Genomic DNA, 26,329 nt, shown 5'->3' on the forward strand with positions numbered 1-26,329 from the left:
TCTGGATAATAAGTATGATGCGACAGATTTTTGAATTTTACAGCTGGCAGGGCTCTTACAGCAAAGTTAGCAAATGTTTGTCTAATGAATCCATTGACCCTCTAATCCAGCCATTCTTGCTCTCTAAATCTGATAACCGAAGCCCAGAGAGGTCACTTGATTTTCCTAATGTCACACAGATCATTAGCAGCACACCTGAGTTGAGAACTCAGGTCTTCAGACTACCAAGAAGTACAGCACCCATGAATTGGGCATAAAATGGTGCCAAGGAAAGGAAGTGTAGAATGGGGAGCAAAGCAAGGACATGAATGAGCACATCTGACTGCAGAGTAGTTTCTGTTTGAAGAAGTCTAAAATAATTAAGACAAACAACCAAAAACCTTTTTAAAAAAATAAATTTATAAATTTATTTATTTATTTTTGGCTGTGTTGGGTCTTTGTTGCTGCTTGCGGGCTTTCTCTAGTTGTGGCAAGCAGGAGCTACTCTTAGTTGTACTGCACGAGCTTCTCATTGCGGTGGCTTTTCTTGTTGCAGAGCACGGGCTCTAGGCGTGCCGGCTTCAGTAGTTGTGGCACGTGGGCTCAGTAGTTGTTGCTGGCGGGCTCTAGAGCGCAGGCTCAGCAGTTGTGGTGCACGGGCTTAGTTGCTCCATGGCACGTGGGATCTTCCCGTGTCTCCTGCACTGGCAGGCGGATTCTTAACCACTGCACCACCAAGGAAGTCCCCCCAAACCTCTTTTAATTCCTTCTCCACCACAACTTAGCCCAGTACCTTTTGCAAACAAATGTCACGTTCAGAGGTTGCTGTCAATAAAGGAACAAAAATTATGGGGAAAAGGATATTACATTTCTAAAAGACAGCCTTTGACAAAAAACATACAGGAGAGGGTAACAGAAAAGAATAAACTTTCCTGATTAAAAAAAAAAACGTGGCTTGCTAGAATCCTACCTCTACCTCCCATTATAATTCTTTTATTTGGAATTTACTATTGTGGATATATTCCACACGTTTGAAGAGTGTGTGGTGCTGGGACTTACTTCAAAGATACTAACAACAAATAGAAGAAATTCCACAGTGGAATGACCAAACGATGGAATGACCCAATTCCACAATGGAATGACCATGGAATGGTCACCCAGGTTGACCAAACACGCAACACTGACTTGGGGTAAAATTTTGACTTAGAAGATTAGACTAGACCTCGTGAACATCTCTGGCCGCGAAAGCACGCTCAGATGTTTAAAAATACAGAGGAGAGGGAAAGAAGCGTTTCCCCAAAAGTCAGGCGCCCACTTTAGGCACGGAAAGCCGGAGCAGGGAGAAAGAAAAACACCAAAGGCAAAGATTATCATTCGGCCGCCGGCAAGCGGAGCCAGAAGATAACGCGGCGACTCTCCCGTCACATTAGACACCTGGCGGGACCGCTACGCGGGCGCTACTTCAGTTACAGACTACCACTCCCAACTCCGCGCTGGGCCCAAGGGCTGGGCGACCAGAGCGGTTTAACGCGCAAGGCATTGTGGGTTTCGTAGTCGTTCTTCCCTTAAGCTCTTCGGAGATGGGGAGATCCTATTTTACAAAAAGGACCTGCCCTTCCCCACCCTGCTTCCCTTTCCTCCCTTTCCCTCCCCCACCTTTTTTCGCAGAGAGTTTGAAATTCCCGCAGAGCCGGCGCCCAAGGCCGGAACACTCGCGAGAACTCAGGTCCTTGCGCCGCGATCTCTTTTCCGTCTCCCACTTCTCTCCGCCCTTCCCCGCCCCTCCCCTCCCCTCCCCTCCCCTCCCCTCCCCTCCCCTACTGGTCGTTTGGGACTGTGTCGGGCGGGTGGTAATGCGCAAAGAGGAGCCAACGCTGCGCGAGCGGAGGAGACACAGTCGCGTGGGGAAGGGACTCGGGGCCGCGGCGCAGGCAACAGCTGCGTTTTAGTCGCTGAGCGGTCGGCCGGCCTTTTGCCGGCGAAGGCGCTCGCGGGGGTTGTGCGGAGGTGTGCGCGCCCTGCCGGTGTGCGCGCTCTGCCGGTGGCGGCTGTCTCTTGGGAGATGCTGTGACGGACCCGCGCGGGAGGAGCTCTCGCCTAATCTCGCGACCCCCTTGACTCGGCGGCCGCGGCGGCTCGGTCACCCGCCCTTCTCAGGTAGTGGGAAGGAAAGGAGGGGGTTGGGCCGGGACGGTGGAGGGCGGGTCGGCGCGGCCTGGGCCCGGAGCGGCGGCTCGGCTTCTTCCGCTGCGCCTGGCCCGCCGGGCCCTCCGCGCGCCGGGCCTAGGCCGGGCTTGTGGCTGCTCAGCGACCAGCGGCGGCCCGGCTCGCGGAGCGGCCCGACTCGCGGAGCCGGCCCGAGGGGGCGAATGCGGGCGTTGGCGGTTGCGGCAAGCTCCAGGGCTCCGGGAGTTTGTTATATAACCTCGGCGGAGCGGCGGCACATGGCGGCGGAGAGGCGCCTCAGGGTCCAACCCGGCTCACGCCTTCCCGGCGGCCTGGACCGCGGCGCCTCTCCTCCACTGTTCTTTGGTGCGGTTGAGACCTTGGCGGGCCTCCCTCCGGCGGAACCTGCTGGTACTTTGAGTCTGTCTTAACATTGGTGTGTGGTCCACAGGCTCCTGGGCCTGGCTGGGGTGAGTCCCGGGCGGAGAAGTTTGCCTCGTGATTTGAAAAGTGCAGTGAATTGGTTCCATAAAGGAGATTTAAAATAACTGTACATCTTGGAGTGGGTATTAATTTGCCTTGCTTGTGCCACCTGGAAACTTGAGGACGATTAATTTTGTTACTCGTGGACTGGGGGGCGTGGGGAGGTTAATTTGTTCTCAAAGCCAACGAGGTTCAAACTAGCCGTTATTGTCTTTTTTCAAATGGGCAGTTTGAGAAGATACTTTATAAGAACCTGGGTCCTTGAGGATAAAATATAGGTCCCTTGGAAACTCTAAACTTGAGTGTATTCTTAAAATATCCTAAAGAGCCAGTAGATGTTAAGGACTGTCTTTAGTGAGCTTTCATTAAGTGTGTAAGGAGAGAAGGAATTAGGGTAGGTTTACTTATTTTGGAGGATTTGACTAGGGATGACAAGCCCAGCTCAAGTTAATGTTTGAGGGATGCTCTGAGTGTGTTAAGCGCTAGGGAAAGTCTACATTCTCCCCGTACTGTAATTTTTGATTCTAATTTTTCAATAACCTAGTGCCAGAATGTCACTGATTCGCAGAACAGCAATAATTACCAAAAAATATATATTTTTTTCTTTTTTAAAGATTGTTATACAGCAGTTTTGGGATGGATGCATCTCGATTTAAGAGGACACAAAACATTGTTTCTTTCCTAACCATAAAAATTTTCCGGAGATTTTTCGTTTTCTTCTTCAGAATGAAGTCTCATTTCCCTAGGTTAGGTCAGCGGTCTCTACAGTAAATCTTGTCTACTGTCCACCCTCAACTATTCACGAATTTATGCTTCGGCTATTCCAGAATCATCCCCAATCCTGGGCCCATTTTCTTGAAGATGTACTTTAATGTTCCTTTGCTCCTGTCCTTCAGCCTGGAGTGCCATCGCTGCCTTTTTCAAGTTTTCAGCTTCCAAATCCTCCTTAGCTTAAATGCCATCTTTTCTATACACTCTTTCATTTCTCTTTATCCCAGTTCTTTCCTGGGATCTCACAGAATATACACTTTTATTGTAGCATTTATTTTCATGGTTGATTATGTATCTTCTAGAATGTAAACTCCTTGAGGTCAGAAGTAGGTCATCTTTCTGCCCTTGCATTCTCTTCCCAACGCAATGTTTTAAAAGTAGTTCGTGATTGGTAACTGTTTGAATTAAGTTTGAAAGAACAACTGCTAAAAGGCTGGACGTTTCTGGGTCCACGGCTAGTTTACATTTATATCATAATTCTTAGGTTTTTTTTAGAGTAAAAATGCATACAAAATGTTTTGTAGAAATGTTCGCTCAGTATATGGTACATTATAATGATTGAACAACTAGATTAGAGTTTTATTTTCTGTTGTGGAGTTTAGCAGCCTTCTAGGATGTGTGTATTTTACACAACTGATTTTTCGTATTGTGTCAATATCTTTCCTAGTACTTTTGCAAATTTTGCTTCTTAACATTGAAGCAATGTATACTTAAAAATAAGTGGGAGCCAATATTAAGCTTTTATTTCTTTTTAAGAATCAATTTAATTAATTTATTTATTTTTGGTTGCATTGGGTCTTTTTTGCTGCGCACGGGCTTTCTCTAGTTGTGGCGAGCGGGAGGCTACTCTTCGTTGTGGTGCGCGGGCTTCTTATTGTGGCTTCTCGTTGTGGAGCATGAGCTCTGGGCGTGCGGGCTTCAGTAGCTGTGGCGCGCGGGCTCTAGGGTGCACGCTCTGTAGTTGTGGCGCACAGGCTTAGCTGCCCCGCGGCATGTGGGATCTTCCCGGACCAGGGCTCGAACCCTTGTCCCCTGCCTTGGCAGACGGATTCTTAACCACTGCGCCACCAGGGAAGTCCCTGAGCTTTTTCTTTTTAATACACTTTATTTTTTAGAGCAGTTTTAAGTTCACAGCAAAATTGAGTGGCAGACGCAGAGATTTCCAGTATACGCTTTCCCTGCTCCTATTCATGCATAACTTCTCCCATTATCAACATCTCCTACTAGACTGGAACATTTGTTGCAATTGATGAACCTGCACCGACACATCCTCACCCAAAGTCCACAGTTTACATTACTATTCATTCTTGGTGTTGCACATTCTGTGGATTTGGGTCAATGTCTAATGGCATGTATCCACCATTATGATATCATTCAGAGTAGTTTCAACACCCTAGAAATCCTCTGTGCTCCCCTCTCCATCCCTCCCTGTCTGCTAATTCCTGGTAATCACTGATCGTTTTGTCTCCATAGTTTTACTTTTTTCAGAATTGTCTTATAGTTGGAATTATGCACTATGTAGCCTTTTCAGATTGGCTTCTTTCACTATGTAATATGCATTTAAGTTTCTTCCACGTCTTTTCTTGGCTTGTAACTCTTTACAGCACTACATAATATTCCATTGTTTGGATGTACCACTGTTTATCAGTTCACCTGCTGAAGGACATCTTGGTTGTTTCCAGGTTTTGAAGATTATTAATAAAACTGTTAAAAATATCCATGTACAGGTTTTTGTGTTTTATATAAGTTTTCAGCTCCTTTGGGTAAATACCAAGGAGCGTGATCACCAGATCATATGGTAAGAATATGTTTAGTTTTGTAAGAAACTGCCCAACTGTCTTCCAAAGTGGCAGTACCATTTTGCATTCCCAGCATCAATGAATGAGAGTTCCTGTTACTCCACATTCTCACCACCATTTGGTTGTTGTCAGCGTCCGGATTTTGGCCATTCTAGTAAGTGTGTAGTGGTAGGTCATTGTTTGAATTTGCATTTTCCTGATGACATAAGATGTGGATCATCTTTTCATGTGCTTATTTGCCATCTGTATATCATCTTTATTGAGGTGTCTGTTAGATCTTCGGCCAGTTTTTAATTGGGTTGTTTGTTTTCTTGTTGGGTTTTAAGAATATTGAGTTTTTAAAACTTGATTTTATTTATTGTTCAAATGTCTTTTCCTGTCCCTGCTAGTATCTTGCTATCCTAATATATGACATGTTTAGGACCTGTTAGTTGCAAGACATTGTGACCCTCTGGAATTCACAGGAATAAGGTATGATTTTTGTCTTTTATGAATTCATAGTATTGTGGGGAAGACCGGCAAATACAAATAATGGATTTCAAAAATTATTTTTAGGATTGCTAACATAAATGTGGAAAGGAGTGAGCTCAGAGATGAGATTAAATAGGAAAAGGATTGGTCTACCGAGAGCACACTGGGAATCTAGTCCTTAAATGGGGCTTTGGCAGAAGGAGGTAGAGGAGGAGGGAACAGCATAAATAAAAGAATGAATATGCGAGGCAATAGCAAACTGATGAAGGAAGGAGCGTGGGGAGACAAACATTGTAAAGATAGTCTGAGACTGCCAGATTGTGGAGGGCCTTGATTACCTGTGGCTGAAGATGTCAGTTTTTATATTCAGTAGGGGAGTCATTGAAGGTTTTTGTGAAGGGAGTGAAAATCCATCTGTGCTTTATAAAGACAGTGGACAATATTTTCATTGAAATTAGGCACAATGTTCTTGCTCTGCCTATCTAGACCTTGGAAGGATTTGAAACTTTGTAAATTACTTTTTAGAGGTTGCCAATACTGACATGTCAGGCTAGGACTGTACTTAATTTTGTACAGTACTGAACATAGCTGCTTAATGTATTTTTGTGAATACGTATATATAGATATGTCTTTATATAAGATGTTCTTTCTAATATAATTTTTAGAAGTTCTCTTCAGTGTGCTTAAAATGTTGAAATTCACACTATAAATATGGGATTTGAAAGGTCTGGAAACCAGAAGCCAATTTTTGCCCTATACATTCAAAGCCTAACTTCTAAATTTGGAAAACTTTTTCTTTCACTCACTGAACATTTTTTTGAACTCCTGTGTGTCAGAATTGACCCCTTTATTGTTATGAAATGATCCTCTTTATCCCTGGTAATATTTTTTGCTCTGAATTCTACTTTTAAAAATAATCAATCAATTAATTAATTAATTAGACTGTGTCAGGTCTTAACCGTGGCATGCGGGATCCTTCATTGCGGTGCTTGGGCCCTCTAGTTGTGGTGCGTGGGCACCAGAGCTCGTGGGCTCAGTAGTTGCAGCACTTGGGCTCTCTAGTTGTGGTGAGTGGGCTCTAGAGCGCATGGGCTCGGCAGTTGCAGTGCACGGACTTAGTTGCCCTGTGGCATGTGGGATCTTAGTTCCCCGAGCAGGGATCAGACCCGCGTCCCCTGCCTTGGAAGGCAGACTCTTAAACACTGGACCACCAGGGAAGTCCCGTGAATTCTACTTTGACATTAATAAGCTGCTTCTGCTTTTTTTTGATTGTTAGCATGATATATCTTCCATTATTTTACTTTTAACCTAGCTAAGCTTTTTATTTAAACTTTGTCTTGCTTTTTTATCCAGTCTGACTGATCTTTGCTTTTTAATTAGAATGTTAAAGTCATTTTGTTAATGTAATTAGTGATGTAATATGGTTAGGTTTCAATCTACCATCTTCCAATTTTTTTATTTGTCCCACTTGTTCTTTTTAAGGTTTTTTATTTTATATTGGTGTATAGTTGATTAACAATGTTGTATGAGTTTCAGGTGTACAGCAAAGTGATTCAATTATACGTATACATGTACCTATTCTTTTTCAGATTCTTTTCCCCATTTGTTCTTTCTCTCTTTTTATCCCATTTTTTGGATTAACTTTTTTTATGTTGATATTTTATCTTTCATTGTTTTATTATATCTGTGTGTGTGTGGTGTTTATTTTAAGGTTTCTAGTGTACACCTTTAAATTACTGTAGTCTGTTTTCAAATAACATAGCATTTCATGTATAGTGTAAGAACCTTGTAACAATATGCTTCTATTTCTCTTCTGTAGGCCTTTGTGCCATTGTGTCATTTGTTTTCCTTGTAAATATGTTATAAACTCCTCAGTATATTGCTGTCACTTTTGCTTTGAATAGACAATTGTCTTTTAAAGAGATTAAAAATAAGAAAAAAAAAGTGTTTTGACCTTTTTTGGAGGTCTGTATTCTTTTACGTAGATCCAGATACCCATCTGGTATCATTTTGCTTCTGCCTGTAGGAATTCTTAAACATTCCTTGTAGTGCAGATCTGCTGGTGACTGTCTTTTCAGTTCTTCTGTGTCTGAAGCGTCTTTCTTTTGCCTTCATTTTTTTTAATTTATTTTTTAAAATACTTATTTATTTTTTGGCTGCGTTGGGTCTTTGTTGCCGCACACGGGCTTTCTCTAGTTGCGGCGAGTGGGAGCTACTCTGAGTTGCGGTGTGTGGGCTACTCGTTGTGGCTTCTCTTGTTGCAGAGCATGGGCTCTAGGCACATGGGCTTCAGTAGTTGTGGCACGCAGGCTCAGTAGTTGTGGCACATGGGCTTAGTTGTTCCGTGGCATGTGGGTTCTTCCCGGACCAGGGCTCGAACCTGTGTCCGCTGCATTGGCAGGTGGATTCTTAACAACTATACCACCAGGGAAGCCCTGCCTTCATTTTAAAAAGATATTTTCACTGGATATAGAATTATAGGTTGACAGCTTGCTTTCTTTCAGAACTTAAAATACATTGTTCCACTTTTCTGGCTTGCGTTGTTTTCAGTGAGATGTCTCTTGTAATTCTTTGTTGCTCTGCAGTGTGCTACTTTAAGATTTTCTCTTTGTTCCTTGATTAGGATGTATTAATATTTTGGTGGAGTTTGTTCATGTTTCTCATGCTTGAAGTTTACTGACCTTTTTGATTTATGAGTTAGTAGTTTTCATCAAATTTAGGAATAATTTGGCCATTAGTTTTCCAGATGTTTCTGTCCTCTCCTTTTGGAGATTCCTATTAGACATATTGGTCACTTGAGGTTGCCTCATAGCTCAGTGATGCTCTCTTCTTTTGCTCCTCACCCCAGCCTTTCTTTCTGTGCTTCATTTTATTTAGATAGTTCCTATTGTGGGTGTTTAAGTTAACTAATATTTTCTGTGTCTGATCTGTTAATCCCATCCAATGTATATCTCATCTCTGGACATTTAATTTAGACTTTTTTTATATCTTCCAAGTCTTTCCTTAACATGTTCATGCTTTCCTCTATCTTGTTGGACTTAGGGGCTATAGCTAGAATAACTGATTTACTGTTCTCATCTAATAATTCTAACTTCTGTGTGATTTCTAGGTCCGTTTCTATTTGTTGTTGTTTTTCTCCCTTATTATGGGTCATATTTTCCTGCTTTTTGCGTGCCTGACAATTTTTGATTGGATGCCAGATATTGTGAATTTTATTTTCTGGAGTACTGAATGTTTTTACAATCATTTATATATTCTTGAGCTTTGTTTTGGGATGCAGCTAAGTTTCTTGGAAACAGTTTGATTCTTTTGAGGCTTGCTTTTTGAGCTTTAGACCAGAGCAGCCTTTAGACAAGGGCTAATTTTTCTCCCCACTACTGAAGCAGTCAGTACCTTTCTGAGTATTCTACTCATTGCCCATGTATTAGGCTTTTTTTCACTCTGGAGCTATACCTGGTCGTGCATACACTTTGGGGATTGTTTCTCCTCTGCTTTTCCAATGATTTATTTCTTGGCCTCTGGTAGTTTTCTTACATGCTTATATTAACCATGTGAAGATTCAAGAGAACCCACTGCAAATCTCTGGAACTCTTTGTTTATGACCCTTTGTACTGTGTCCTTAGAATTCTAGCTACCTTTGGAATTCTCAACCCTGTCTTCTCAACTCAAGGCAACCCTTGGGCTCTATGTGGGTTCCCTCTCTCTGCTCTGTGTCCTGGATACACGCTATACACTGTAACCTGGGACAGTCCCAGAAGTCATCTTGTTTTTCTTTTCTTAGGGACCACTGTCCTGTGCTACCTATTGTCTGGTGTCTGAACAACTTGTTTTCACATATTTCGGTTCTTTTTTTTAGGTGAGAGAATATATTTGGAATGGAAATTACAATTCTCTTTTTAAATATTGCGACTGTTTGAGCCACTACTTCCACGTCGTAATCTTTGTTTTACATTAAAAAGAGCATAACAGAAAACACATCCAGCCTGAGAAATGGAACATTTATTATATTTCTTTTTCAAAAAATTGATTATTGTGCACCTTTCAGATGAATTTTAGAATCACTTTGTGGAAGTCATCTCATAATTCTGTTGGGGTGATCTTGATTGAATTGCATTGATCATGGAACTTTTTTGCCTAATGTCCGTGAACACTCCAGTGACTATACTTTGGGAAAAGCCACCCAAAGTATACGGAATTTTGGAGGTTTTAGCTTCAGAGAAATTATTTGGGTTTTAAGTTTAATAGAAAAAATGTGTTAACTTCAATTTACCATTACACTTTTTTTAAATCAAGACTAGAGAAGGCCATCAGAGGTGAAACCAACATAACAATGTGATTGTGGCCTTTCCTACCTAAATTTGTGTAAAATTTTCTTTGGTACTAAAATACTTAGGAGGAGAGGGATACAATCACTTTATGAAAACATAATGCTTTCAGCATCTAAAGCTTGAGCCTAGGACCGTCATGTATATATAAGATGTTAATATAATTATAAGAGGCTAATGGTCATTACTTCTCACTGACTATATGTTATAGTAATAATCTAATACTTTATATTTGATTATACTTTTAGATCTGTTTTGGATAAAAAAAACTTTAACTAGGAAGTCTCAAACACAACTTTTTTTGAGTTTTTTGAGTTAATGGTGACATACATGTTTTTTGAGGTAGTCAATCAGATTTTTGTCCAGAAGTAGCATTCATAGCCTGGACAGAAAATTATAACTCATGTGTTTTTTTTTTTTTTTTATAATAGTGTTTACTTTTACTTGTTGACAGTTTGCTTTATTTATTTATTTTTATTTTTGGCTGTGGTGGGTCTTCGTTTCCGTGCGAGGGCTTTCTCTCATTGTGGCAAGCGGGGGCCGCTCTTCATCGCGGTGCGCGGGCCTCTCACTGTCGCGGCCTCTCTTGTTGCGGAGCACAGGCTCCGGACGCACAGGCTCAGTAATTGTGGCTCACGGGCCCAGTTGCTCCGCAGCATGTGGGATCTTCCCAGACCAGGGCTCGAACCCGTGTCCCCTGCATCGGCAGGCAGATTCTCAACCACTGCGCCACCAGGGAAGCCCATAACTCATGTTTTTGAGTAACCTTTTCAAATCTATTTTTTCTTTTCACATAAATTGGTAGTGAGAATAAGTACTTGCCAAGCAAGTATAGAATGACCAGAAAGAACAGGAGACTGGAGATCAAAAGACCATTAGTCTAGTTTTTGATAAAGGCTGAGTCACTAGGAAGAGAAATAATGGACTAGAAGGCAGAGGTTTGTTTGTTTTTTTTGTTTTTGTTTTTTTTTTTGGTAAAATGGGCAGTTTTGGGTAACCACTTGTATTGCAGGGTAAGGGGAGGAAAAGGAAAGCATTTATTCATGTAGTCAACCAATATTCTTTGCCCCCTCCAGTGTGGAAACTACTTGGATTAAAATAAGTAAGATCTAATCTTGTCCCCTAAGAACTTTCTAGTTGGGTATACAAAGAGGAAATTATAGAGTGCGATAAGTACCATCCATGATAGGGGAAGTACCAGGTTCATCAGGAACAAATAGAATTGTAACTTAACCCGGGCAAGGAAATTTTTTTTTGAAGAATCATTGTTATAACCAAGTCCTCAAAGTTTCTGGGTAGGTGATGGAATCAGTAACTGAGAGAAGAAACAGAAGAAAAGGAACAAATCTGTAGAGAGGAGGGAGAAAGATTGTTTCATTTTGGAAATGTTGAATTTGAGGTGCAGTGGAAGCATCCACATAGGGAATGGTTAGTAGTGTCTGTTACTTTGGAAAGAATATGGTGTTGCTGTCATACAGTATTTGAAGCCATGGAGTAGCAGGGATCTCTTTCTCCTGATGATCTGGGGTGATGATATGATGATGAGGTAAAGGATATAAGTTTTTACCTGTAGGAAATAAAAATTCTAGAATTACCAAGTCAGAAGATTTGTCTGCATAAAATTAGGGCCTGGGAAATTATCTTCCAAAAAGGCTTTTGGGGTTTATGTTTCTGCAAGAGTGTATAAGCACATGTGTTTTCCCTATACCTTTAACAGTGATTGGCAAAAATGGTATGATTTAACATGGCATTTTCTTGATTGTTAGTAAATATTAGGTTGATTTGCACCTTCTTCCCATCTTAGATTATATAAATATCTCCTGTATTTTCAAAGTTTTTTGTTGTTTTAGATTTTTTTGTTTTTAAAAAGTTCTTAATTCATTTTATAAAAATGAAAGACATTAAAAAAAATTCAAGCCATACCAAAAAAGTATAAAGAAAGGAACAAATCACCCCAAATTTGGGTCACACAAAAGTAAATAGTACTAATGTTTTGTATTTCAGACACCTTTGTAGTCAGATATATGGATAGAAGATTTCATACAGAGACTAGTTTTATGAAATGCAATAGACTATAAATGTTATTTTTTAGAAAATTAATTTTATAAGAAAAAACTAAAATTAAAGGACAGGAATTATTAAGCTTATGATAATTCTTTTTTTTTTTTTGCAGTACGCGGGCCTCTCACTGTTGTGGCCTCTCCCATCGCAGAGCACAGGCTCCAGACGTGCAGGCTCAGCGGCCATGGCTCACGGGCCCAGCCGCTCCACGGCATGTGGGATCTTCCCGGACCGGGACATGAACCCGTGAGCCACCAGGGAAGCCCCAAACACCACTTTTATAAAGAAATGACTGATGTGTTAAAAGGTGGCGCAGTGGTTGAGAGTCTGCCTGCCGATGCAGGGGACACGGGTTCGTGTCCCGGTCCGGGAAGATCCCACATGCCGTGGAGCGGCTGGGCCCGTGAGCCATGGCCGCTGAGCCTGCACGTCTGGAGCCTGTGCTCTGCGATGGGAGAGGCCACAACAGTGAGAGGCCCGCGTACTGCAAAAAAAAAAAAAAAGTGTTTTTTTTTTTTTAAAGAAAGATCTGTTAAGAGTGGTTGTTAACTATTGTTTTGCCATAGGTTTCAGTTTGATAGTATTGATTTTATGTTCTGAGAATGGCTTGGGCTGAGTGTTACAATTGCAGGTAGTCCCTGCTGGGGAACCATGTACCTAGTAAAATGACTTGTACTTGGTATCACTCTCCTGCCAGGGAGACTTCTTTGGATGTTAATGCCTTTCTCCCAATAAAGCAGCACAGTGCCCTGGAAGATGGCCCTCTGATGAGGTTCAATGGTATGTAGTATGTAATGAGAGGCTTGTAGACCTGGAATTTTCCTAGGGTTATCTGTTCACCCTTTTAGTTTACTTCTTTACAAACTGAAGGATATTAGAATTCCATGGATTTTTTTGAACTCACCTTCTTTCTTCTGTATTGTTTCATGATGTACACACACACACATATACTTTTATTCATTTTCTAGATATTAGGGGAGGAGTGTATAGTATGTGTGTGGGTAATGTGTATAACCTTGCTCTACCAGTGTGTAACTTCTCTGCTGGAACAAATTGTACTGGTAACATTAATTGAATAGTCCATACTTCTGCTCTGATTTGAAATACCCAGATATGCTTATATCATCTATTAAATTTCTGTGGTTCTGTGTCTAAATTATCTGTTTCATTGATCTATTTGTCCATTACTAGCATATTATTATTACAGTTTTAATTATTATATGTATTGAATAATAGTATGTTTTTATAATCTGATAAAGCAAATTTCTCTTTATTTTGTTTGGTTAATTTTTAGTATTTTGCTATTAAGGAAACTTTCTACTAATATATACGTTCTTGTGTATGCCTCTTCCTATATATGTTTTCAACTTGGATATGTAACAAAGTCTAAAATAAGTCAAATGTCTCTTCATTCTCAAGACAACAAGAGGATTACAGATGCTTTATTTAAATCCAGTACTTGGCCATTATTATTGTTGCTGTTATGTTGTCCATATTTTAGGTTTTTCCATTTATTTACCAGTACTTTGACACACCATTCTTTTTGTGTCTCAGAAGTTGTGTCTGATCATTATTCTACCTGAAGCCTTCTTTTAGAATTCCCTTTAAGGGAGGATCTGTTTGTGCTAAACTCAGTTTTTGTCCAAAAATGTGTTTTCATATTTGTTTTCGGGGATAATTTCAGTGATATATAAACTATATGTTGAGAACTATTTTTGCTTAGAATTTTGAAGATATTCCAGACTTCTGACTTCCACTGTTGTTGAAAAGTCATTTCTTTTTATTTGACCTAGGATTCACTGGTCTTCCTGATTTCAGAGAATTAGTTTGTCTCTACAAATCTGGGAAATATCTTTTAGAATATTGCCTCCTCCTTGCCATTCATGTTATATTTTGGGGGGATTCTGAATAAACATATGTTAGATTTTCTCCCTGTATTGTCTGTAACTTTTAACTACTTATCTCTTTGTCTCTCTGTGCTACATTTTCTCTCTCCACTGCTTTTCTTATCTTTTGAGTTTGTTTTTATTGACTTAACTTACAAATATTCTTTTGTACCTACTTATGAAGAACAGTGATGCAAAGAATACCTATGTACTTGCTACCAAGTTTTAGAAAAAGAAAATTACCGTTACCTGGAGTCCCTTGTGTATTCTTCTCCATTCCATTCCCCTTTCTCTCCTCTCATAGGTAACTACTATTGTGGACTTAGTGTTTATGGTTTCCTTTGTGTTATTCATACTATTGCTACATGTGTTTGTATTCTTAGGCAATATTTTTTTTTAGTTTTGTAGCCTTTTAAACTTTATATAAATGTAATTCTGCATGTATTTTCTCTACTTTTGTTTAATAATATACTCTGATGTTTGTTCATATTGTTGCACTGTAGCTGCTACATTCTCATTGCTCCTTTGAGGTTTTTTCCCCATTGAGTTCTAAATTTTACTTCATTTTTTCATTCCAGAAGTTCTTTTTTTCCCCCCCAAATCTACTTGACCAATTTTCATTATAAAGTTTGTTCCTCATTAGCAAACTAAGTCTTTGATTTCTTTAAGCCTATTAAACATATTTTCTGTTCTCTGATCTTTTCAGTATCTGAATGAAGTCTTTGATAGCCTGATTCTGCTGGCTGTTGATCCTGATGTCCTTGTTAAAGTTTTGTTATTTTGATCGTAAGCTCATTTTCTTTGGAACTTCATCTTTGAGAACTCTTTGAGGTTCTAGAGAGTTCAGTTCAAATATTTGGTGGCTTCTGTGGGTTGCTTGGAGCATTACCAACCTGAGACTACTTTATAATATTCTTCGCCTGAGTATTTTCTGGTACCATAGCTTGAATTCTGGCCACTAATTTGTATGAAGGGAAGTTTTCTTTTTCTGTGTAGAAACTTTCAGCCATGGTCAAAATGAACAGCTTTATTGCTAGCAGTCCTGCACAGAGGGTGTTTGTCTCATTCACCTTTATGCTGATGATATAGCCCTATGGAGTTTAATGGGGGTTGGGGGGGTTAGCCCTAAGCTTTTTCTTCAGCCTCTGTGGACCTCAGGATGCTCAAAACAAGATCAGGGTCACCAGAACTGGATTTAGTAGCTAACCGTCAAGACCCAAGCCAGCTTATATATTTTCTAGAATTCCTGCTGTTTCCACTTTTGGCTTTGCCAACTCCATAATCTTTCAAGAAGATACTTTTATATTTCAGCCGTCCTTTTTCATTGTTTACAGTGGAAGAGTCATTTAGGAAATCTACTGTTCTATACATTGTAAATGAAAGATAATTTTAGATTTTTTTTTCTGTGTGGTTAAAGACATGTGCCAAACTCAATTCCTGAGGTTACTGTGGGTTTGGACATTTTTCATGGACTTTCTCCTCTTTTACTGTAGTGGTAACTTTTCTAAAGTAATAGCAATTTTTCCTGTTTTGTGTGTGAAATGTTCTTTGAGAGTAAATGAAGCAATAAGATTAATTGCATTGAACCCAGTCTTCAAAGAATGTAGGCACTCGTGTATGTCCTTAGGACATCTGGCTTAATGAATCCTTTCCCTCCTAAGGCTGTTTGGGAAATACTTTCTTAGGAGAGAATGTCTCAGACCCAAAGCACATAATGTGTAGTTCATAATCAGATTTTAGTTTCAGTTTATTTACTTTTGTATGGTAGCTTCTTCTTTTTCTTTTCTTTTTTCCCTTTCCCCTTGGTTAGAGATAATCAAGTGTCTTATAGTACAAATATATCATAATAATCTTACTTTAAAAAATACTTGCAGTGGAAGTATGCGAGACCTAACAGCACAAGTGACTGTAGCAGCACAATTCCCAGAAGTGACTATCCAAGCCCTTGGAGAAGATGAAATAACATTAGAATCTGTGCTTCGTGGAAAGTTTGCTGCAGGTAAAATAATGTTGCTGAAAATTTAGCAACATTATTGCTAAATTTAATAAGATTAATAATAAGCATATATTAAGATAAATAATATTAAGCATATATTGCAGTTCCTTTAGTGTGGAAGAAAAAAAAGCAGAACCTGCTTAGAGTGGTCTTATATAAGTATATTACATCTACAACTACATATGTATTAATTTCTACCTACTTGAGCACATTTTCATTGAATCTCCTGGGGTATTATAGTTCATTTTTCCTTTTTGCAATAGCATATATTTTATATCTCTTAGTATTGAGTATCTGCATTTGGAAAGTAGAAATGATACATGGCTGGTTTTCCTTTAGTACGTTTTATCGGTGATGAGTTTAGATTAGAACCTGAACAGTCTTATGAGTAGAAAAACCTGATTGTAGTGCCCTAAGTGATACAATATATTCTGAAAGTCTTATTTCTTAATTCTATTAATCTGAACAAGATCTTAATAATAATGATGTTTTACATTATATAATACAGCAGAGAATTAGACCACAGAAGCCATTAAATTATGGATTTCAGTCTAGTGAAATATGTTGCAGAAAACTCTTCTGAAAATGAATTTTATAGCCATCCTGCCTAGTAGGAAGACAACAAAACATATAGATCAGTAATTTAGCTATTTATAGTGCTATTCTCTTGAATATTGAAGGTAATAACAGTACTACTCTTACATACTAGGTACTGTAACAACTTTTCATTGAGGTAACTACTAGGTTTCTCTAATTAGGCACTATTCTGTGTAACTGAGAATCAAATAGGTTAAGTAACTTGCTCCCAGTTACAAAGAAAGCAAGTGGCAAAAATGAGCTTTCAACCCATGCGTTCTTGGTCCCCACTGTGCCATGCTATTTTTTTTAAAACTCTTTAGCCTCTCTCAGCTATAATCCTAGTATATACAGCTATCTATTTGGATGCATGGTAGACATCACAAATTTAGTAGTAAAAATTAACATCATTCATCTAGCTGTTCAAGGGAAAATTCAGGGTCTAGTTCTTGATTTTTCTGTGTTACTCACCTCCCTATATATTATTCATCAGCAAGTAAATCCTTTTAGTTCTGCCTCTGAGATGAATCTCCAGTCAATCCACTTTTCTCTATTCATGGCCACCAACCAAGCATAGGGTACCATCTCCCTACTTCTGCTCTGGTCCCACCTTATTGTCCATTCTCTGCTTAGCATCTGGACTGACATTTAAAAATGTAAATCAGATTGTCACTGTCCTGCTTAAAACCCTCCAGTTACTTTAAATTGCATGAAGAATAAAATCCAGACATGACTAGTCAGGGGCCAAGAAGGGCTTCTGATATTTCCTATTATTTTACTGGTTATGTCTCGTCTTCTCAGATTTTGAACTCTTCAGTGACAGAATCATGAGTTATACTTTTATAACTCCCATAACACCTAGTTTGACTCTTAAGGTATAATGTAGTAAAAATATGAGATTGGGAGTTAAACAGACTTGCGATCCACTTCTGGCTCTGGTATTCATAGCCATGTGGTGTTTGGGCAAGTCATTCATTCATACAGTTGTATGAAAGTTTAGTTGCCTTATTTCTGTATTGAGGTGTAACAAGGAGTAAGTGAGATAATGTATTTAAGCATATAACATGGTACCTTTACTGAATGGTTACTTTATTATTATTGCATTAGTAGTTGTTCAATTTATTTTACTAATTAGAGGACCACTCTGTTCTGTAAATGCTTAGATTTCAGTTTGGAGATGATGAGCTGTATATTATATATGTAAAAGAGCTAACTGCTATTTAGTTTTGTTGTACATATACAAGATTAAAATAAGCAACATTTTTGTTTTTTTTCTTCTAGGGAAAAATGGACTTGCTTGCTTGGCTTGTGGTCCGCAACTTGAGGTAGTAAACTCTCTAACAGGAGAGCGGTTGTCTGCATATAGATTCAGTGGAGTGAATGAACAGCCTCCTATAGTCCTAGCTGTGAAAGAATTCTCTTGGCTGAAGAGAACTGGATTGTTAATTGGATTGGAAGAAGCGGAAGGGAGTGTTCTCTGTCTTTATGACCTTGGTTTATCAAGAGTGGTTAAAGCAGTTGTTCTTCCTGGAAGGGTAGGTACTGCTTAAGATATGTGGACATTCTGCTTTCAAAACCGAACCCCTGCTGGTTACATGGGTGTGTTCACTTTGTGAAAATTCATTGAGCTATATACATTTGTAATTAGATTACTTTTATGGAAGTTTGTTGCTTTTCATTAAAAAGTTTAAAATAAAGAGGTTAAAAATATATTATCAAAGCAACATAACATTTAAAATAAAACTTTCCTTGGACAAAGATGTGTGTGTGTGTGTGTGTGTGTGTGTGTGTGTGTGTGTATGTGTGTATGTATGTATGTATACATACACACACAATGGAATATTACTCAGCCATCAAAAAGAATGAAGTAATGCCATTTGCAGCAACACGGATGGACCTAGAGATTATCATACGAAGCAGAGTAAGTCAGAAATATTAGAAAGTCTAATATTTAGACTCTAAAATATTTTAGTGTATCATTTCAGACTCCACATATGATATCACTTATATATGGAGTCTAAAATATGGTACAAATCAACATATCTGAAACAAAAACAGACTCAGAGATAGAACAGACTGTGGTTGCCGTAGGTGGGGTGGGGGTGGGGGTGGGTAGGGGAGGGAAGGGATGGGAGCTTGATATTCACAGAGGCAAGCTATTATGTACAGGATGGATAAACGACAGGGTCCTGCCGTATAGCACAGGGAACTGTATTCAATATCCTGTGACAAGCCATAACAGAAAAGAAAATATGTGTATATATATAAAGAATATATCTCTATGTATATGTATACCTGAGTTACTTTGCTGTACAGAAGAAATTAACAACATAAATCAATGAAATTTTTAAAAAATTAAAATATAACTTCCTTATTCTTGGTTAGAAAATTACAGAGTAAAAATGGTGATGACATGTAGGGTTTTAATGTTTTATATGAAAAGTATCATCTGAGTTTTGTTCTTACATCCAGGTGTGTTTTATGAGGACACCAAAAGTTTATAAAAATATTACATTCATTACTATTTTTTCCTTGCCTCTGTGTTTTTCTCTTTTAATTTGAGACTGTAACCTTGAAGCAATATGTAGAATATGTCTTTATTACCATTTAAGATGTGAATAATATATTTAAATAGTGAGTTCATTTATATTCACCATTTATTAATTCTAACATACGTATGCCTTGATATGCCAGGCATCTTATCCAGTAGTAATTATAGAAGTTCTTTGAATTCAGGTTGTTTCTTCAGCAGATTTATTACTGCTCTTTTTACATGGTGAGAAGATGTATATACTTACAAATACACACAAAGACAAAAATCATGGAAGAGTAGAATTCTTTTTCTAACAGTGTGAAAGAAGTATGCACTTTACACACAAAAGTATATGTAGGTATGTATGTAATGTATATCGTCATAGAATAGAATTTTTAAAGTTAAAAGGGAGCTTAATGACAAAATAATAATGTTTTTATAGTGAGGAAACCAACCCAGTGGGCTAATGTGGGGTCTGAAGTAATTTATAGCCTGGTATCTTATATGTACTTGCCAGTGATGATGATTTTAAAGACAGAATTATTTGGCAATTTATTGAGTGCTTACTGTAAATCAAACTATGTGCTAGATTTTGGGGGTAAGTAGATGAATTGAACTTGGTCCATGCTGTCCAAAAAGGCTTGTAGTCTAGTGGGAGAAGACAGATTATAGGATGATAGCATAAATATAATAAGTGCTTTGATAATTTTAGCACTTGGAACGTGGAGAACACCTGGATGATTTCTGTTCAAAAAGGTTGGAAATTTTAGGCAAAGAGACCAACGTGTAAAAAGTCAGAGTATGGAACATTTGGAAAACTAGTCTTATTTAGAATGATGGGAGAGAAGGGAAGGAGGAAGTGGGTGCCAGAAATGGTGAGGATTGAGATTGTGAATGGCCTTATTAACAGTTAGGGGCCTCCTCTTAAAATCTGTGGTGAAATCATTTTAAATATAAAGTGGAATTGTAGTGTAAAAAGCTATTTGGTTGGGGTAGTTCAGGTAAATAAGGATGATGGACTGAACCGAGGAAGTGACATAAGAAATGGAGAAGATGGGACAGATTCAAAGTAGATTCCAGAGGTAACATGGACAGGACTTGTTGATCATTTGGGTAAGAGTAATTGAGAAGGAATAAGAATTAGATAAATTATGGGTTGCTTAATTGGATGAATGGTTGATATCACATGCAATATAGGGGAAGGAAAAGATTGGGAGAGGAGTGATAGATACCTTCAAAAGGAGTTCAGTCAACTAGCCCTTTTTTGACTAGGGCACAGTATCCCCTCTTAAATTTGCTTTTAACTGCCTCACTTTAAAATTAATTAAGGTAGCATTGTCAATAACTTCATGTATGGTATTTATATGAGGAATGCAAACAGATACCTTACCCTTCACTGAAGGAATTAAAGAGAACATGCTTTAGTATATATAGACATTACATAATTTAGAAAAGGAAGACAATCCGTGAAATTACAGCTTTCAGAATTAGAAACACTAAGGAATGTTTTGTGTACTAATGAAATATTGAGAAAGCCAGAGTTTTGTCTGTAATAATAAATTACAGCCTGAAACAAACTTTAACCTTACATTAACACATAAACCATTGATAGCAAATTGCCTCTTTTCTTTCTAGGATATTCATCAGTATTATAGTAGAAATCACCAAATACTTAATTATCAAATATCATACCTAATTAATTTTTGTGAATTAATAAGAAACAGAAGGAAAGCTAAGTGTAAGCTAAAATACAGACTATTAGGTACAGACATTTAAAATTTGACTCATGAGTTGAAGAGGAAAAATACAACTCCATAATGTAGCTACATTAATGTAGCTAGCTATGATTTTAAGTAATTTCAGTCCTTGTTAAATGTCAGTGATCCAGTTACTGCCAAAGCTTTGTGTGAAGTCCATTATAATGTAGCCCTTTTAAAGAAAGTTAGACCTCTTCAGGCTTTAGCGCATAAAAAGGACCTTTTTAAAAAAGTGTAAACAGTAAATTTTTCTGCAATGATTTATTTTTAGTCTTCCTTAGAGAAGAGGCTATATACTTATACAGTAGCTGGTTAAGAGTTTTAAAGTGAGAAAAATCTAGGTTTCAGTTTTATACTTAATGACTGTGACTTGAATAACTCAGCTATTCTAAGCCTCAGGGTGTTTCATCTTTAAACAGGGATAATTATATATAGTCTGATATCAAAGGGTTATTATGAATTGATTAGCATAATGCCTGGAATATAATAAAGTCTTGATAAACACCGGTTATTATTCTAACTGCATCATGTAATTCTTGTTATATCTGAACATTTCATTATGTTATTCAGATTTGCAAGTATCAAATGCAGATTTATGATTCTGTATTGGAAAACGTTAACATCTGTATAACTAATAACCTGCTTTAACCTCAAAATTTGTTGTGTTTTCTCACTTTGTATAAGAAAAGCAAATGATATATTCTGCTTTCTAGGTTACAGCTATTGAACCTATAATTAATCATGGAGGAGCCAGCGCAAGTACTCAGCATTTACACCCAAGTCTGCGATGGCTTTTTGGTGTGGCAGTTGTGGTAACTGATGTTGGACAGATCCTTCTTATTGACCTGTGTTTGGATGACTTGTCATGCAATCAGAATGAAGTAGAGGCATCAGGTAATTAATTAATCATTCTTTGCTTGAAACCAGATATTAAGCACCTAAGTATTCTGATGCAATGGATTGATTTTTTTTTTAAATAGTCAAAAGATGTTATATAGAAACTTCTTTAAGTATCTTTTTTAAAAAAATTGTTTGCTCGTATTTTATTGTTTTGGGCACTATGGAGATTTTTTTGCATGAGTTATTCTATTTTATTGATGAAGTGTTTATAGACTAGATCTTGAAGGAGATAGGGATATGTTTCCAGATATACACTTGAATAGTATATTCAAGTTATTAAGTAAATGCCAGAAGAAGGGCTGAAAGGTATAAAATCTTGATCCTTATCAGACAGTATAAAATTATCCAACTATGTAGGATCTAATGTAGTGTTTTTGGCATACTGTTTATGTTCCTACAGTAAGCCCAAGGTAGAAATAAAGCAATAAATAACAGTAATTTAAAAGTCTTCCCTCACAAAATAACATCCTAAAATAGAACTAAAGCTACTTAAGTGAAGAGAGATAATTTTCCCCCTTTAATACTAATGCATATATTTATAAATCTACTCCTCAAGTGTTTTTTGTTTTGTTATATTTGTGGTTTATGAGACTCTTACTTGATTGGTTTATGTAGGGAGGAGAGCTAACCTAAAAACTTCTAAAAATGTGTGTATTACCAATAAAGTTTCAGGAAAGGACTATTCCTTGAGGACCTTCTTGATTTTTAAAATAGTCCTGTTGGGACTTCTGGTGGTTCAGTGGTAGAGAATCCGTCTTACAATGCATGGGACTCGGGTTTGATCCCTGGTCAGGAAACTAAGATCCCACATGCTGTGGGTCAACTCAGCCCACACCCTGTAACAACTGAGCTCAGGTGCCTCAACTAGAGAGCCTGTGTGCTGCAAACTACAGAGCCCACGTGCCCTGGAGCCTGTGTGCCACAGCTAGAGAAGAGAAAACCTGCATGCCACAACTAGAGGGATGCCTGTGTGCCTCCATGAAGATCCCGCATGCCACAACTAAGACCCAACACAGCCAAAGATAAATAATATAATAAATAAATAATAAATTCTTTAAAAAAGTCCTGTAATATTAGTGCAGATCTGTTTATTTATGGATCAGCTAAGAAATAGATACAAATCAGTATTTTGTCCCAATTTATAATGAGTATAACTAATAACTGTTGGTATGTAATAAAACTGATTAAAACTGCAAGTGGTGGGCTTCCCTGGTGGCGCAGTGGTTGAGAGTCTGCCTGCCGATGCAGGGGACACAGGTTCGTGCCCCGGTCTGGGAGGATCCCGCATGCCGCGGAGCGGCTGGGCCTGTGAGCCATGGCTGCTGAGCCTGCGCATCTGGAGCCTGTGCTCTGCAACAGGAGAGGCCACAACAGTGAGAGGCCCGCGTACCGCAAAAAAAAAAAAAAAAAAACTGCAAGTGGTAAAAATTATGTTTGCCCAGAAATTAACTGAAGAACCAGATTATCTGATCAAAATTTAAATCTGCAAAATATGACATGAAAAAGTTTGATTTGCTAAAAGTAATGGCCACACATGCACTTAAGGAAAAAAAATTCTCATAGTGATGGAAACTATACCTGGAAATTGGATATATATTAAGATCTCATTGATCTTAATAAAATCCCCAGTAAAGTTGAAATGAAAAGAATTGATTAGTATAAATAACAGTAACTAAAAATGAATTTGTAGAATATTAGAAATGATTTAACTGCTCTTTGTAGAAAATTGATGAAGGAATTAGTCTTGATGGAGTTTTGTTCCAGAGTGTTTTGTAGATGATATTGCTGTAGGTCTAAGGCTAATTAAAATACCTGTATTCATAATTAAAACTCTTCAGATCAAAATAGTAGGGTTGAAACATGCTTTATTTCAGGAGTCAGTAGTTAGTAGTTAAATTCAACACAAGGGTAATTTTATAGTGAAACTCTCTGGATTGTAATCAAAGATCAGAATCTGTTTCTCAATTATGAGAATTAGGAAGCCATTGAATTTTATAGCATACAAAAAGTTGAGTTTTGGGGTTTAATGCAAAATTAATTTTTTGTTTACAGAAGTAATTTATAATTACAGCTATTTAGACTTCACTGAAACACGCACAACGTAGAAAATGAAGTTCCTAACATGATAAACATACTATAAATACTATTTTGCAACTTTTTCAAACTTAACAGTATTTCTTATACATCTTTCCATATCAGTGCATGTAGAGTCTACTTTATTCTCTTGAATAAGTTTACAGTATTCCATTTATTAACTAGTTATTTTGGCAAAATGTAATCACTTGCTGTTTTCTGGGGGGAAGAAATCAGAAGCAGAATGGATTAGGAGGGTAATCATTCAAGTACAATGTGACAGGATATTTTTCCCCTTCATAACAGCATTGAGGGAATCTGCGCTTGCACAACAGTTATATCAGTGAATGGGCCTGAATTTTTTTTTATTTAAACATTTCAAACATCTTTGAGTAGATAGACCAATATAAAAATTCCCACAGGACTTCCCTGATGGCGCAGTGGTTGAGAGTTCGCCTGCCGATGCAGGGGACACGGGTTCGTGCCCCGGTCTGGGAAGATCCCACATGCCGCCGAGCGGCTGGGCCCGTGAGCCATGGCCGCTGAGCCTGCGCGTCTGGAGCCTGTGCTCCGCAACGGGAGAGGCCAGCAACAGTGAGAAGCCCGTGTACCGCAAAAAAAAAAAAAAAAAATTCCCACGAACCTGTTACCTAAATTCAAGTTAGTTTTCAAAATTTACCCATATGTGCATCTGTCCTCTTTTATTTCCCTTTTCCCCCCTTCTCTCTCTCTCTCTTTTTTTAATTTTATTTTTATTTTTGGCTGCACCGTGTGGCATGCTTGATCTTAGTTCCCAGACCAGGGATCGAACCCTCGCCCCCTGCATTGGGAGCATGGAGTCTTAACCACTGGACCACCAGGGAAGTCACCCTTCTATCTTTTTTACTCTGTACTAATCTAAAGCAAATCGATTATTTTACTACAAATAATCTAAATAACGGTTATTTTACTACATAATCATGTAGTAAAATACATAATTTTAAAGCAAATAACGGTTATTTTACTACATAATCATGATGCCGTTTACCAAATAACAGTTATTTTACTACATAATCATGATGCCGTTTACCACTGTTAACGACATTAAATATGGACTTACATTTGACAGTTTGCATCTCATGTCTATTTGAATTTAGAGCCGTCCTCCCTCTATCCTCTCCTTATTCATTTATTTATTTTTAGTGCCACTGACTTGCTGAAGATGTTAGTTATCTGGTAGAATACCCCACATTTTGGAATTATCTGTGTGTCTTCATGTGATGTCATTTACATTTTGTATTTTCTGCAATTGTAAGTTAGCTCTGATTAGATTGATTTAACACTTGACAAGTATACTTCAGAAGTGCTGGGTATTTCATAATGTATCACAGCAGGAGGCACATGGTGTCTTGTTTCATATTCAGTGATCAGTGGGTTCAGTTGACGACAGCATGATCCATCAACCTTTGTACCAGTGGTTCTCAACTGGTGGTGATTTTTTGTCATTTCTGGAGACATTTTTGGCCATTAATACTGGAGGGAGATGATGCTACTTGGTGTCTGGTAGATAGAAGCCAAGGATTCTGTGAACATCCTATAAAGCACAAGACAGCCCCCACAGCAAAGAATTATCTGACCCAAGATGTCAATGGAGCCAAGTTTGAAAAACCATACTTTGGGGCTTCCCTGGTGGCACAGTGGTTGGGAGTCCGCCTGCTAATGCAGGGGACGCGGGTTCGTGCCCTGGTCCGGGAGGATCACGCGTGCTGTGGAGGGGCTGGGCCCGTGAGCCATGGCCGCTGAGCCTGCGCGTCCGGAGCTTGTGCTCTGCAGCGGGAGAGGCTACAGCGGTGAGAGGCCCGCGTACTAAAAAAAAAAAAAAAAAAAAAAAAAAAAAAAAAACATACTTTGTTTCATCCATTGAGATTGTTGCCTAGGTTTCTTGTGTCATTAGGCTGCAAAAAAGATGACTTTAAAGTTCTGTTAATCTAAAGAATAATTTTCTGATTAACTAGGGCTATTTGTTCACCTTGAAATAAGTTTGTACAGAAAAGGGAGAATAAATGCTTATATTACTATTTCTTTAAGTACTAATTTTCAGAGTAAGAAGCTGGTACTCAGCCACTTTCAGTGTTTCAATTCAGTAAGGTCTCTTGTAAGTAAGGAGGGCAGGAACTCATGGAGTTTTATATATTGTACTTAATGTGTTTTATTCATTTTCATTATTGTCTTCTCATGCTCAGAAATGTTCTGTTTTTGCTAACGAAGGCACCTTCATGTAGTCTGACACATCCCCTCAGGTTTTGATAGCTTCCTAGATTTCTGGCACAGGATGTGCCAGGCTCATCTTATATATTTTCTGCTTCTGACTTGGAACCAGCTGTTCTCCAAGGGGAATATTTAGGTTGTTAGTTCTAAATTTGAATCAAGAAACCATCAGCTTTATTTATGGTTGTTAAGGAAATTGTTTAATTCCTTTAAAATAGTCTACTTTAGATAATATTTGATGTGTACTATGAGATTTTTAAGAAATTATACAATTAAATGTACTTTGAAAATTATAGCATTTAAAAT

General features: G+C 38.3%; 1 protein-coding gene across 4 annotated transcripts in view; it reads left to right on the forward strand.

The window, feature by feature from the left end:
• Nucleotides 1-1,787: 1,787 nt before the first annotated feature.
• AHCTF1 (AT-hook containing transcription factor 1) overlaps nucleotides 1,788-26,329 on the forward strand; it is an 85,764-nt gene continuing 61,222 nt past the window's right edge. For 2 of the 4 annotated variants that reach the window (XM_081226455.1, XM_081226457.1), the window contains exons 1-4: nucleotides 1,788-2,136; nucleotides 15,816-15,940; nucleotides 17,795-18,048; nucleotides 21,517-21,697. In XM_081226455.1, the coding sequence (XP_081082581.1) occupies nucleotides 15,823-15,940; nucleotides 17,795-18,048; nucleotides 21,517-21,697 (553 nt within the window). In that variant the 5' untranslated portion in view covers nucleotides 1,788-2,136; nucleotides 15,816-15,822. Of the gene's footprint in view, nucleotides 2,137-2,488; nucleotides 2,616-15,815; nucleotides 15,941-17,794; nucleotides 18,049-21,516; nucleotides 21,698-26,329 lie in introns of those variants that run through there. The other 2 variants (XM_081226456.1, XM_081226454.1) reach the window with 2 other exon arrangements.

This window comes from Mesoplodon bidens, assembly GCF_964165515.1.
Source record: "Mesoplodon bidens genome assembly, chromosome: 2".
NCBI lineage: Eukaryota > Metazoa > Chordata > Mammalia > Artiodactyla > Ziphiidae > Mesoplodon > Mesoplodon bidens.